At 39.8% G+C, this 14064-nt stretch overlaps 1 protein-coding gene across 1 annotated transcript in view; it reads left to right on the top strand.

Annotated features, from left to right (window-relative positions):
* plcg2 (phospholipase C, gamma 2) overlaps positions 1 to 14064 on the top strand; it is a 45534-nt gene that overhangs the window by 16528 nt on the left and 14942 nt on the right. The window contains exons 2-17 of the mRNA XM_031737970.2: positions 3082 to 3273; positions 4385 to 4534; positions 4863 to 4956; positions 5852 to 5899; positions 6792 to 6876; positions 7001 to 7081; positions 7177 to 7220; positions 7321 to 7393; positions 8978 to 9079; positions 9348 to 9466; positions 9591 to 9676; positions 10683 to 10800; positions 11047 to 11215; positions 11305 to 11400; positions 11813 to 11899; positions 12344 to 12513. Coding sequence (XP_031593830.1) covers positions 3090 to 3273; positions 4385 to 4534; positions 4863 to 4956; positions 5852 to 5899; positions 6792 to 6876; positions 7001 to 7081; positions 7177 to 7220; positions 7321 to 7393; positions 8978 to 9079; positions 9348 to 9466; positions 9591 to 9676; positions 10683 to 10800; positions 11047 to 11215; positions 11305 to 11400; positions 11813 to 11899; positions 12344 to 12513 — 1706 coding nt within the window. The 5' untranslated portion in view covers positions 3082 to 3089. The remainder of the gene's footprint in view (positions 1 to 3081; positions 3274 to 4384; positions 4535 to 4862; positions 4957 to 5851; positions 5900 to 6791; positions 6877 to 7000; positions 7082 to 7176; positions 7221 to 7320; positions 7394 to 8977; positions 9080 to 9347; positions 9467 to 9590; positions 9677 to 10682; positions 10801 to 11046; positions 11216 to 11304; positions 11401 to 11812; positions 11900 to 12343; positions 12514 to 14064) is intronic.

The following is a 14064-nucleotide window of genomic DNA, read 5'->3' as shown; positions in this document are numbered from 1 at the left end:
AGTATTCTCATTACCCGTGGATCTGCTCTGTCTTTCCGGCCCCCGGTGCCACTCCGATACCGAGGGGTTCCACAGAGGTCAATCCTGGGTCCATTATTATTGTCTTTCCGTTATTGTCTTTTTTTTAGCAGGTATCGTTTAATCTTTTAATTGCATTTCTTATCACTTTGAAAAGCACTTACTTATAATAAGTTTATTTACAGAAATGGCTCACAAAAAAATTGTACGGTATGAACCTATTCCCCAAACTTACTAGAGCTGCCAGAATCACATCACATTGTGCAACTTTCATAGACGACATTTTCTCAAATGACATTGAGAATAAGACAGTCCGTGGACGTCTGATTAACAACATCAGTGACTATCTTCCAATTTAGAATTAGAAGATTAATAAATTAGACAGAAAAAAGAATACAGAAGAGTGAAAACAAAGGAAACAATAAATGTCTTTAAAAACGATTTAATGAAACAGAACTGGGATGAAATGTTCAGAAACAGGATGTGAATGGTGCTTATGGTGAATTCCTTAGAATATTTACATTATTGTATGATTCAAACTATCCAATAAAGCAATTTAGTAAAAAACATAAATATACAAACTGTCCATGGATAACAAAAGGTCTGCAAAAGAAAGAAAAATGCTGTATACAGAGATTTCTTAAGAAAGAGAAGCAAAGATGCTGAAATTAGATATGAAAGATATAAAAATAAGTTAATGAATATACTTAGATATAGTAAGAAGGAATTAGATAATAATAGAAATAATATTAAAAGAATATGGGAAATATTGAACAGTGTTATAAAATGTGGGGCTGGACTAAATAGCCATCCCACGTATTTCAGTGATAATGACCATGAAGAGTATAATATGGATGCTGTAGCAAACAGCCTTAATGAATTCTTTGTAACTGCTGAAAGAAATTTAGGAAGAACAATCACTGATCCTGGGACAGCAGAGGAAAAACTGGATACCCCGATAGACAGAATTCCTTATTCAATATTTCTCACAGCTGCTGATGAAAATAAAGTTTTTGAAATTGTAAAATAAAGTAAAAATCCGAAATCCTTGGATTGTAATGATATTGATATTCATTGAGGGTATTTTAAAACCATTTACTTACGTCTGTAATTTATCATTTCAAACTGCTCGATTTTCAGACAGAATGAAAATAGAAAAAGTTATAGCTTTATACAAATCTGGCAATCAAATCTGGCTATTAGATTCAATCACAAATTCCACAGACAAAAAGCAGTACGCAGCTGGGTTGTTCATAATCTTGAGAAAGGCATTGGACACTATAGAGCATGATATATTAATAAGAAAACTGGAACTTTATGGTGTCAGAAGCATAGTTTTAACTGGGTTCTGTGTTATTTAAGAGACAGGAAGGAGTTTGTGAAATTAAATTGTTATTGCTCTTTATGTATGGATATTGCTTGTGGTGTACCCCAGGGCTCAGTTTTGGGCCCCAAATTTATCACACTTTTAAAGTGTCCAAAGTATTAAAAATGTAACTCTTTGCTGATGATACAAACATTTTCTGCTCTGGTGATGATCTAAGACGACTAATGAAATAAGTGAAGTGAAGTTCTCTCTTGACAAAAACACATTGTCATTAAATTTGAATAAAACTAAAACTGTGTTATTTGGTAATAGCAGTTTAAGTACAAATGTTAACATTCAAATAAATGAAGTTGATACTGGGTGAAAATACATTTCTTAGGGTAATAATAGATGAAAAACTACGATATATAAGATATAAGATATAGTCATTCCAAAGTATCAAGAAGCATTGCAGTACTAGTAATACTATTACAATGCTAGTTGCATTACTAGCATTGTAATACTAATCCAGTCTAATGCTGCTAGACATCACTTCATATTTTCCACTGTTCACTGGTTTCACCTTACGTAAGCTGTTGTGCAGAGGTCTGGGGCAATAACTATAAAACTATATTACGTTCACTTTTTACTCTAAAAAAAAACAGTTCAAGTCATCCACACTGCAGGTTACAGGTTATATACAAACTCACTACTCCTGCACTCATATTGAAATAGTGAAATTCCAAACAGCACAGATTCTGTTCAAAGCAAAAAAATAATGAGCTACCAGGTAATATTCAGAGTATGTTTTTGTTGAGAGAAGGAAGTTATAACTAAAGGTGTTTTTGTAACTTCAAGCTGTGACTGTGCGCAATACCAGAAATAGTCTTTGTGTTTCTGTGTGTGGAGTGAAGCTGTGGACCGGTTTGAGCATACAGTTGAAGCAACGTCCAAACATAAAGCAGTTCAAAAAGAATTATAAAGATCTGATCTTCATGAGTTATAAAGAAAAGGGAAACGCTGAAATTCAGTGAATGTCTCTGTTTAGCTTATGATTACTGGATTTTACAATTAACTTTTCAAAACTGGAGGTATTGGTTTTGTTGTGTGGAGTCAGAGTTAATGCAGATTATATCAGTAAGGAAGCTGATTAAATGTTGACCAATAACTTCTGACAAAGGGGGTGGGATTAAATACGTGTGCACATATCGAAATATTAGCTCTATTTTGTGTGGCATTTTTTCTTCTTTTTGTTGCTAAATGAACTTCTGTATATTGTTTATATGATTGAAACAAACAAACAAACGATACTTTCTTTTTCTAAAGGCAGACAGTTTCAAATTAAAGACCTGCACATTTCAAAGTAAAACAGCAACCAAATGTATTCAATAAACACAACACGAGTGGTGTAACATTAATAATAAAACGTGATTTTTTTTCCTTTCATCATCGTATTTCGTAACTTAAATAAAGGCAGGATCGATTTAGTGATGCCTTCTGGAGTAAAGTATGATTTATGGAGCTGTAGGCGAGGTTTGTGGGAAAAACATACGCACTGCTTTAAAGGCCATTGCAGGATTCATAAATGTGTCACAACAGGGAGGATTTTACTCTAGTACGCACTGACTGCAAGGTGCCTGTGATGACTGATGGGTTAGTTGTTGTTTAAAATAGTCTCAGCCAGTAAAAACTAATGTTTCCCACGTTTTCCTAATTATTCAAAAGTCACGCTTCATCTTTCTCCCACCCTGTGTCAGCTGCAGAGATGGCTCGTTTGGGGCAGCAGGGCGAGATGACGGAGTACAGGAAGATCGTGATCAAGCGGGATCTTGAGATGGGCGTGGTCATGACGGTGTTTCGGCAGAAGGCAGAGCGGCTCACTGTGCAGGTCATCATGGAGACCCGTCAGGTGGCGTGGACACGTACCGCAGACAAGACTGATGGCGTCTGTAAGTATTTGAGCCTCAGTTGTACGACCTGAGGGTCGCACTGTTGTTTCCTCTGTGAGGCTTGTTGTCATACACCATGATGCTCCAGCTCAGAATCTGTCAGGTTTGGTTCAAAACTTTCAAAAATGGGTTCATCTGAAGCAGGATGTGACATGTTTTAAACCACACCATCCACACTCCTTTCTCTGTGACCTTATTTCCCGTTTCCTAGTATCTATATAGCCGATGTATGTAACCACGGTAACGTCAGCCAGTGTTTTGGGCATTTTAAAAGCCACAATGTTACCATCTTGGTCACTGCCTCGTTTCTGTTTCTGTTTTGTGACCCTATGACTAATCACAACATCCCTATAAAAATAAATATCAAACCACACCGCTAATATCAGCTTCACGAAGCTTCAGAGATGACTGCGGCTAAAAAAGGAAGTTAACCTTACATCATATAATCCAACCAGTTTATAAAACAATGTGTTTATTTTGTCTAAATTTCTCCTTGATGGTGTGATTTCACTTTATTATTATAAATGCATTTGAGATATTTTAACCTTTATGTGATGGGACAGTGGAGAAAGACACAGAACATAGCCTCAAATCCACGCCGCTGCATTAGCCTTATGGCATATGGGTCACCTGCTGAACACAGGGTGATTCCACCCTAAAAAGGAGATTAAAAAACAATGCCCGATGATCAGTTTATCATATCTGTGCACAGAGGCCTGATATCTTATCACATGGCTCTGGGGAAAAGATGTGTTAATTATCCTGTTTGTGCGATATAATTGGTAAATGGGGTGGCTGTAACTCAGGTGGTCAGCTACGAACTGCAAAGTTGGTGGTTCGAACCCAGTCTGCTGCAGTCTGCGTGCCAAATATCCAGAAGCTTCACCCCGTTTGTGGTAGGTTTGATAAAGGAGAGGATGAACTGAGGGGCCCAGTGTTAGTCCAAATCACGCATTGCTACTTTAGTAAAGTCTGTGAATAAAATCTAAGTTTGGAAATATGCATTACAGGTCTTTTTCCGTAGTGATGATGGTCGTGAAGTTAAATCACATCCTTTAAAAACTGTAGCTGCTATAAATAAATATAAATAAACACGTGTGCTGTGTTTCAGTGGACCTGTCTGAGATCCGAGAGATCCGTCCGGGAAGGAACTCCAAGGACTTTGAGCGCTTCAAAGATGGGAAGGACAAGCACGATGAGAGCACCTGCTTCACCATCTTCTACGGCTCCCAGTTTGTTCTCAGCACCCTCAGTCTGGGAGGTGAAGCTTTATGGATGTTTCATGCAGTGTTTATAACAGAATTTAGTAGCATCAGAAATATGTGTGTGCTGCACAACAAACTCGTAGTTGCCAAGTGGATTTGCGTGATGTATTTGCATCTTCTTTTCATTTCCCACGCCTGCTGTTAAGTTCTTTTGAAGTTTTTCAATGCATAAGTGCACCTGTTGCTCCAGGAAGTGCTCAGTGCAGGCTAATTTGTTTTAGGGGTAAACAGTAGTTTTAGTGTTACGTATGTAATATAACCAAATCCACTGGTGTTTTCACAAACACATCTTTGAGTAATGTGTCTTTTTTTCTCACTGTGCAGCTGATTCTGTGGATGAGGCGCAGAAATGGCTGGTGGGACTTGAAATGCTGAGGGAGGAGACTCGGGCATCACCGACCCCAGTGCTCATAGAGAGGTAGCCATGCACACTGCAGTGTTTCCATGACCTCAGACAAGATCACACTGACATTTATTCATTCTGTGAAGATTTCCTCCAACCATAGCTGCCTCTAGTTTAAAGCAAAACATTATCCTAAGGTAGAGGTGTCAAACATGTGGCCTGGGGGCCAGAACTGGCCTGGAAAAGACCAGCCTGCGAGACAGCTTTGGAAAACGTGAAAGATGGCAGAAAGTTTTGGACTTTTAACTGTATTTTTACACATTTTGCAGCTTTTCCTGCTGCTAAACACCTCCCCTAAGCCATTTCATCTGACACCAAAGTTGTTAAGTGACAGATAAACATTTAAATGACAGAAAAGTTCCTGTTTTTCACTGTTTACTATAGAAACTTTGGTTTTAAAAAAATAAAATTAATTTTGCAAATACGGCACATTGTGGCAGTGAGCTAGCAGAAACCTTATCATGTAGAAAAACTGAGAGGTGCTGCACTTCTTTATCTTATATTTATCTTATATTAAGATATTTCAGGGATGAATGTGTAGTTAAACATCTTTAGAGTGACAGAATGTGAAGTTTCACTTGTTTGGCCCACTTAACTTAACGAAGTGGGCTGCAAATGTAAAAATGTAAACTCTCTGAGGTCTTTGTTTTTCCATCATCTAAACATAAACCTACACTTTTAACAAGTATTTGCTCTAAAATGTAACATTGTACATACTGTTAAGATGCACCTAACAATATGAATCATGCAAACACCTACAGACACACACCGACACCCAGCTGTGTTTCCATGACTTCACAGGACACACACACACACACACACACACACACACACGCACACACACCCCTCCATAGTTATTTGTGGCTGCACTGCTCCGATCATTGATCTCTCTGTGTTATTGCCCCTCCAGCTGGCTGAGGAAGCAGATGTATTCTGTTAATCAGACCAAGACAAACAGGTATGCTAAATATAAAGATTACCTACTAACTGTTTAGTTTATGATACTTACTAATTTATTTATTTATTTTTTACAAAATAAATCCAGTGGTTTTACCAGTGTGCTGCACCCCCGAGCTCCGGTCCCATCAGTAATAGTGCCTGTTTGCCTTCAGCCACCTCTGCTGTGTTTAATATGGATTCTTTAAAAATCAACAGAAGCTAATTATTCCAGCTGCCTATATGTAACATGTAGCTAGCAAACCAGCTATTCTAACTACATATTTTCCTCTCCCATCGGGGATTGGTGGAAGCACCGCACTGAACGCAAGTTTCCCTTTAAAGTTTTGTAAAGTGAGTAAAAGAGTGAAGAGTTAGTGAAGCGACAAACTGTGGAGAGAGCATGCTCAGTTCCTGAGACTCTGTGGTCCACGCCCTCCTGCGTGCTCAGAGCGCAAGCGTTTTGAAATTACTCAATGTCCAAACTATTGTATGGAACACGTAAACAGCACTTTAATATGTTCATCATGTAACAGAATGAAAAAATAATTGGAACAAAGATGAAATCACGACTAGAACAGGACATAAGTCTGGCAACCTGTTCTACATGGTGATCTGACCCGTTTACCCATAATGCACTTAGCAATGCGTGTTTCTGTTACTCTGCAATACTTCACAGATAGTACTACCCTGTGTTACTGATGCTGCGCATTTCAACCCTGGAAACTTTAAAATTTCATGTGGATGTAATCTGGATCTCAGAATAATTTCATGTTGCGTACACTTGTAAAAACTCTGTTCTATACCTGATGTTAAATGGTCTTTTTTCTGCACAGAGGACAGTGTCTGAACATGCTATAAGCAGTAATACTAAATGGTTTCCAGTCTGATCACACTTGGTTTTTTGTCTCCAGCATCTCCTTGAAGGAACTGAAGGCGCTGCTTCCTCTGATGAACTACAAGGCCCCGAGTTCTCGCACTCTGAAAGAAAAATTCCAGGTATTTTCACTTTGCGGATGCCTTTTTAAAAACATAGTTAAACCCCTTCAAAACACAAAATATACCAGTCCTCTGCAGCTGCTCCCGTCAGCTTGATCACAGCTTTCACGCTCTGCTTTCACAGGAAGTGGGCTCGAAGAAGGATCGCCTGGACTTTGAGCAGTTTCATAAATTTTACAACCTTCTCATGTTTGAGCAGAATGAGGTTGGTATGAATGAATGACATTACATAATATCACCAGACACGGGTTCTTGTTTTTCTAGCCCTTTCATTCATGCTGGGTTTGTGTTTTTTCTCAGATTCTTGACGAGTTCAAGAAAGAATCCTGCGCCTTCATTCTGGGGTGAGATCCCGTTTCCTCTCGTGTAAATAATTGCGATCTGATGAAGGATGCTCTGACGGCATCGTGTGAATGTGTGTTCCCTCTCTCTTCCGTCCTGCAGTAACACAGACAAACCGGATGCCTCGGCCGTTCTCCTGCACGATTTCCAACGATTTCTCATCTATCAGCAACAGGTAAACACGCTACAAGGAATAACGAGCATGTCGGACAAGCAGTGACTATATTTAGGGTGAGGATTATGCGGGAAGTAGACACAGAGTAGAATTTGGAAACTTTGAAGATGGAAAAGAGCCAAACAGCTAAAACAGGAAACAGATTATACATAACCAATCACACTGCAGCCAGCACAGGTCCAGGACCAGCTGAGTGGTGGAATTCATCTCTTTCTTTTCACTGTCATAGCAAAGATATGGGTAAATTTACTTCCATTCATTATATTTAAAACTAGTGTGGCGTTGGTTTATTTGCCTGGTGTGATGAACAGGGATTCTGTACATGTCTTGATTCTGTACATGTCACTGCTTAAAAACTAATGTTTTTAAGCAGTGCACATGTGTGTGAGAACGACAGTTTGCAGGGATAAAAATGTTTAAATGTTATTTGGAGGCAAAGTCAACAAAACTTCTGAAGTTTTCAGAATTAGAGTTTTCTGGTGATTCTATGCATGCAGCTTTTAGACATATATGGACTTATAAACGTCTCTCCACATAAGGGCTTTAAAATAACTGCCTGGATTCATCCTAACATGCCTGCTGAGGTCTTTGGTTACAGTTAAACCCACTTAAAGGACATATATCTGATCTTTGTCTCATCATTTGTCATGGTCCTCGGTCATCTTACCCAGAGTTTGGGAGATTTGGACCTTTAACTTTTGGTTATTGAAATATTTTTCTTTTTCAATATTGTTTCGTGTATTTCCTTTTTCAGTGTATTTTTCAGTGTATTTATGCCTGATATTAGTTTCCGAGTTTATTTAGACTTTAGTTCTCCCCGCTGTTCTGTCCTCTTGTCAATGTTCCTGATTAAGTTCATTCTTGTGTCCGTGTTCTCTCACTTCCTGTTTTATTTTGATAGTTAGCCATTCCTTGTGCTTTGCTTTTAGTTTGCTGTGTTCCCCACCTGTTTCCACTTGCCTCATCACCTCTTGTAGTAATTATCTCAGTCTCCTCTTGTCTTTGGTTGACACATTGCTGTGTCTGCCCGAGTGGTTCCAGTAACTCCTTGTTGCTCCTGGATTTTGTTTCCTGATTTTGAATTGTGTGATTCCTTCATTGGTTCAGTGATAAATGTTTGCTTTATGTTTACCTCCATCTACTGCAGTTGAGTCCACTGCACAGCTGGTTATGACAACATTAAGCTGAATTGAAACAGGAAAGTACCGCCGTGTAATCCATTCATTTCAACAAAGTAACTGTATTCGGAATACCACCTTTTTAAATGATAACTGTAACAGAATACAGTTACTCATATTTTGTATTTTAAATACGTGACACCGGTACATGTATTCGGTTACTCCCCAACACTGACTGTGGTAGGGTTACTTAATTTACACTCTATCTAAAGCAGCCATGTAGTTCCCCTTCTCTGTCTAAAGTCTGCTAAGAAGGCTTTCTTCTGATTTGCTCATATACAGAGATCAGCATGTTTATGGATTTCCTCTTTCGCTGACATCACACAGCTCTGGGACTAGAAAAAAAGTGTTTGAAATGAACCGTCACAGTCTGATATCTGATTTTTTGGGCTTTTTCATCCATCAGGAAACTTGGGCCAATGATCTGAACCAAGTCAGAGAGGTGATGACAACTTTTATTGATGACACCATGAGAAAAACCAATGACCCGGAGTTCACCGTCAGCGAGGTATTCAGCACCAACATGAGTGGACACCATCTTCCTTCTTCTGAGTTTGATAATCAATGCTAAAACTGAGTTTTGGCAGAAATGCAGTTGTGTTAAAAAAACTTGATTGAAATTGTGATCAACAGAAAGCAGCCTTTAAGTTTTTGGAGTGTTTAAGTGAATACATAATCATCCCGTAGCAGTTCTACAGCGTTGTGGAGTCTGGAAGGGCTGGGCTGGGGGAACGGGTTAGATTACTCTGAAATCTGAAGCTTTTCTCCTTTTCCAGTTCCTCGGCTTCCTGTTTTCCAAGGAGAATTGTATTTGGGATGAGAAGTTCTCAGACATCAGCAACGTGGACATGAACAACCCTTTGTCACATTACTGGATCAACTCCTCACACAACACGTCAGTTTGACTCCATCACACGTACTAATGATGCTCAGTAATATTTCCATATACAATTGGTTTCTTTAAATCTCTCTATGTGTGAAACATATAATGCAGCATGTCTCCTGTTGCTCTTCAACAGCTACCTGACAGGTGATCAGATTCGCAGCGAGTCGTCCACAGAGGCTTATGTCCGCTGTCTGCGTCTGGGATGCCGCTGCGTCGAATGTTAGTATCAAACCCCCGAAGTGTGCTACACCTGAATGATGGCACTGTTCAGGCCCGGCATTAGCATGCATCCTAAGTGATTCTGTTGCAAGTGGACAGCTCAAAGACAGCACTGAAGAAGCATTAAGGAGGCAGTGACGTCTGATCATTCAAACCAACGTCTCAGTGTAATCTGGGCTGACTGGGATACGGCCGCATGCTTTTACCAGCGTGTGTAGATGTGTCCTGAGCAAGGCTGCCAATTTTCTTATAATGTGTTCAGGTGTAAAAGACACTACCAAGCATTGAATAGTCGATAAAGCTTTTTGTACGCTTTACAGACCAGCGAGCCAGCTCTAACACTCAGTAACTCCCCTGCACCGATATCTCATTCATCACATATGCTTCCAAAAGAAAGAAAGAAAGTTGGTTGGTGCTGGTCAGAGCGACTGCTGGGGTCCTCACATGTTTGCCCACAAACTCGCGGTTAATGTCACAGTCTCTAAGTTGTCAGTTCTCTCTAAGTTCACGGCTGCTGATTACACATTTGATCTTTGAAAATGGAAAATCTGTGCATGCTAGTTTTTATCAAAGTGAGCGAGAAGTGATCACGAGCCCTCAGTCGAGATGCGAGAGCAGACTCAGACGCCAGGTGTGAACTTTGATTTTGAGCTGTCCACTTTTGATTGGCTCACTCAAGACACATGTTAATGTAGGCAGAACAAAAGTCAGTGACTGAAATAAAAAGATTTATTTTATAACTCTTGTTTCTGTCTTAATAGTTTCTAACATAATTAACCACCCCGTCCACTTGATGTTTTGGGCATTTTCAGCTTAACTTGGCCAACTTTTATTTAATGCTTAGTAACGTTGACTGTTGATGAATCAACCACGGTTGATTGCTTCAACTTTGGAAATGACTCATACCATCACATGTAAAACAAGAGTTTTTAATGAGAGTTTCTGAGATTCCTTGCTCACTCAGTGTGTTCACAGTGTCTCTTTGTGTGTTACTGAATACAAACAGTGGACTGCTGGGAGGGCCCCGGGGAGCCAATCATTTACCACGGCTGGAGCAGGACGACGAAGATCAAGTTTGAGGATGTGGTCAGAGCAATAAACGAGCACGCTTTTGTCACCTCGGAGTAAGAATCAAAACAACCAGGCGTGTTACTCAAAAAATGCTGCCTTTGACTACTGTTAGATCTGAATATAAGCTGATGTTGTATCCAGATAAATCAACATTACAGTTCAAAGGTCTGAGAAGCAGCGATTCAATGTGATGATTTAAGAACTTTTTTTCAGCCTCTCTTAATTCATTGTGAAGGGATTCTGTTTTTTTTCATTGGACCAATCAGAACCATCTCTGTAACCACGTCTTGTTGTCTCAGGTTCCCGGTGATTCTGTCCATAGAGGAGCACTGCCCTATAGATCAGCAGCGTCAGATGGCTCGTATTTTCAGAGAAGTATTTGGAGACAAACTGCTGATCGATCCCGTGGAGCACCTGGCCGAGCAGCTGCCTTCACCCACGCAGATGAAGGGCAAGATCATACTCAAGGTAATGTGGTCTGAGCGCATGCACGCGTCAGTGGAAACGACTTGTCACAGATTCCTGAAAACGGTGCTCTCCTTGGTTTATTTGAGCAGCACAAGAAGATCAACATGGAGGGAGGATTTACCGTCAAGGATGTTAGAAAGGGACAGAAAGAAGGAGACCTGGAGATCTGGGACCCTGTGGATCAGGTACTACCCTACATATCAGTGTGTGCCATTGATAGAAGAGGTTTGAGGTTTTGAGATTAAATGTGTTGACTTATGTCATCTAAATGTAGCTAAATCCAGTCAAATCAAATGAATTTCTCTGGATTTAAGTCGGTTCTTGCCACTCTTGTCACTTTTTGCCTCTATTATGATAATATTGTATTAAACTGCTGCATTAGTAGTGTAGCGTAACAAACTGACTTGTGTCTGCACTGTGCTGTGTGCTCGTTGTGCGTTTGTAATTTTTTGTCATCTCTCTGTAATTCATTGACCTCACTGAACGAAAGCAGCGCCTGATGCTTTGTGTCCCTGTTGCTCTTTGAAAAGCTTCCTGAACAAGTGACATGTTTTGCATTGGAAGGTGGAAATGTAAATGTTCATTTCTCTTTGTCAGCGCTGGAACAAGCACTACTGTGTGATCTCTGACGACAAGCTGTACTACGCAGAAGAGTACGAGGATGAGGAAGAGGATCCCAGGAAGGTATAAACCAAAGTTTAGTAGCAAACTTCAAATATCAGGTTTATGTGTAAAGTCTTTTTTGGACATGTGGTGCAATGAGCTGTAAAGAAGCGAAAAGGGGATGTTGAAAGATGTCTTATATTAAAATTTGCAATAGATTAATTGTTATTTCCAAACTACAGTGACAATGATACTAAAGTAAAAGTACTAAGTATTTGGTTTTAAAACATACATTCAATAATAGCAGAAAAATAGCTCCTCCTAATTCATTTGAATTCTTGTTACTCATGTAACAAAAAAAATAGCATTTTATGATTATAGATGGCTAAGATAGAGTTTTTGTGATTCACTCGTCATTAGCGAGAAATGCTGGAGCCCTAACCCTGACTCCTCCAAGTTATTAACAGAAGTTTTACAATAATTTAGAAAAGTACTGCTAAAAGTTTTGTTTTTGTGACGTTTCAGTATCAGGACCTTCACTGCTCGGAGCCGTGGTTCCACGGTCGCATGAAGGAAGGCAGGCAGATGGCCGAGCGGCTGATCCAAGAGTACTGTAAAGAGACCGGCGGACGAGACGGCACCTTCTTGGTCCGACAGAGCGATACCTTCGTTACAGACTATACGCTCTCCTTCTGGTACATTGTCCCATGTTTTTTCATCAGAATTACATACCAGCACTAATTTCTGTTTGTCCTTCCCCCTCTATGTGTTCCCTTCCTAAGGGTCGGACCTCGGTGTCATGTAGTGTAGAAAACGAGAAGGGTGAAAGATTTGAGAATGGGGCTCAGAAAATGTACAGTTTGGTTAACTCTGCTGTGAGAATGTGCCTTGTAGTGTGTGCTATACTTGCTATCTGACCATCACATCTCCTTCTCCATGGTGGGAAGCACAGACGCTGTGTGTGTTTTTTAAGAAATCAAACAGTTCGTATCGTTGAGTGTCAGTTTCTAAAGCTCTTAACAGACCCTTGAACATTCAGACTTCTGCAGGGAATCTTCGTAGAGCGTACGACGTCGTGCCTGCTGTTTACTGTGTGATCATGTCCAGTGCTTTACATGCGGTGCCAGCCATGATGGAAGCAAATCAAATGTGGAATTTTGTCCCTCTTGGGTGCCGGCTCTGTGTTTCCGGAGCAAATATATTTGTCCCTCAAGTTTTTCCCACTTCTTTCTGCATTCCCTCATGACATTTGTCGGTGCTTATATTAATGCTATGATTGTTATTCCTTATATTGAGATGATGATTGTTATTGTTTCACTGATAAATTCAAAACTGTGGTGAGAAAGTAGCAGGAAGCGGACGGGAATGGTAGTACTGGAAAGACCAAGCACAAGACCTGTGAGCTGCATCGATCTGAGGTGTAGTTACATTTCTAGGGAGGTAGACATCAGGTTTGTTCACTCGATGTTTGTATCTGAAACATCCTCAGCTGACAAAAGTGCAGTAAAGGTTATATAAAATGTACACTATATTAAACAGGCACTAAATCAACAATAAATAAACACCGAAATACACAATAAACCTGAATTCTAAAAAAAATTGACCGTCACCTGACAGCCTGACTCATGCAGTGATGTGGGCTCTAATCTGAGCTGCTGTTAACTGCAGGGTTCTGATAAGCCTGAGGAATTTCTTCTCTGCAGCAGAGGGAACTGCTGGCTTTCCTTTTTGGGGCTCATAGGAGTCAATTTCATCTGTATTCAGTAGTTTTGCACTTAAACAACCTTCCTTGAGGTTTCTGTGCTCGTTAATAGTTTGTGCAGATGATGAATAGGAATATTGACTTTATACAAGATAACTAATGACATTACCCAGTAATTAAATGAATTCCACTAATAAAATCATCATTAACATTAAGGAATATGAAAAACAAAAAATTCAAATTTTCCCCACTTTAGTTAAAGTAGGATTGTTGATTATCTGCAGTGATTTGTGTTTGCCAGCAGTGAGCAGGGTGAGCACACCCTGTCCTTCCATGCGCTTTCACAGAGGTGGGTTTCAAAGCGGCTTGCAGAAGCAACAGCAGTTGTTTGCAGGCTAAAGCAGTTCAACTGACACATTTTATATCAGCTGCCAGGATAGCTAACTGAGCGCGGCTTCACGCTGTGTTCGATTCATGTGGTTCAAAGAGGATCTATTATGCTTATTTCAGTTCTATATTTTTATTCTTGTACTTAATCTACCTT

Source organism: Oreochromis aureus, linkage group 7, assembly GCF_013358895.1.
Source record: "Oreochromis aureus strain Israel breed Guangdong linkage group 7, ZZ_aureus, whole genome shotgun sequence".
Lineage (NCBI taxonomy): Eukaryota > Metazoa > Chordata > Actinopteri > Cichliformes > Cichlidae > Oreochromis > Oreochromis aureus.
The sequence above is the reverse complement of the archived record's forward strand: the minus strand, read 5'-3'. Positions and strand labels throughout refer to the sequence as shown.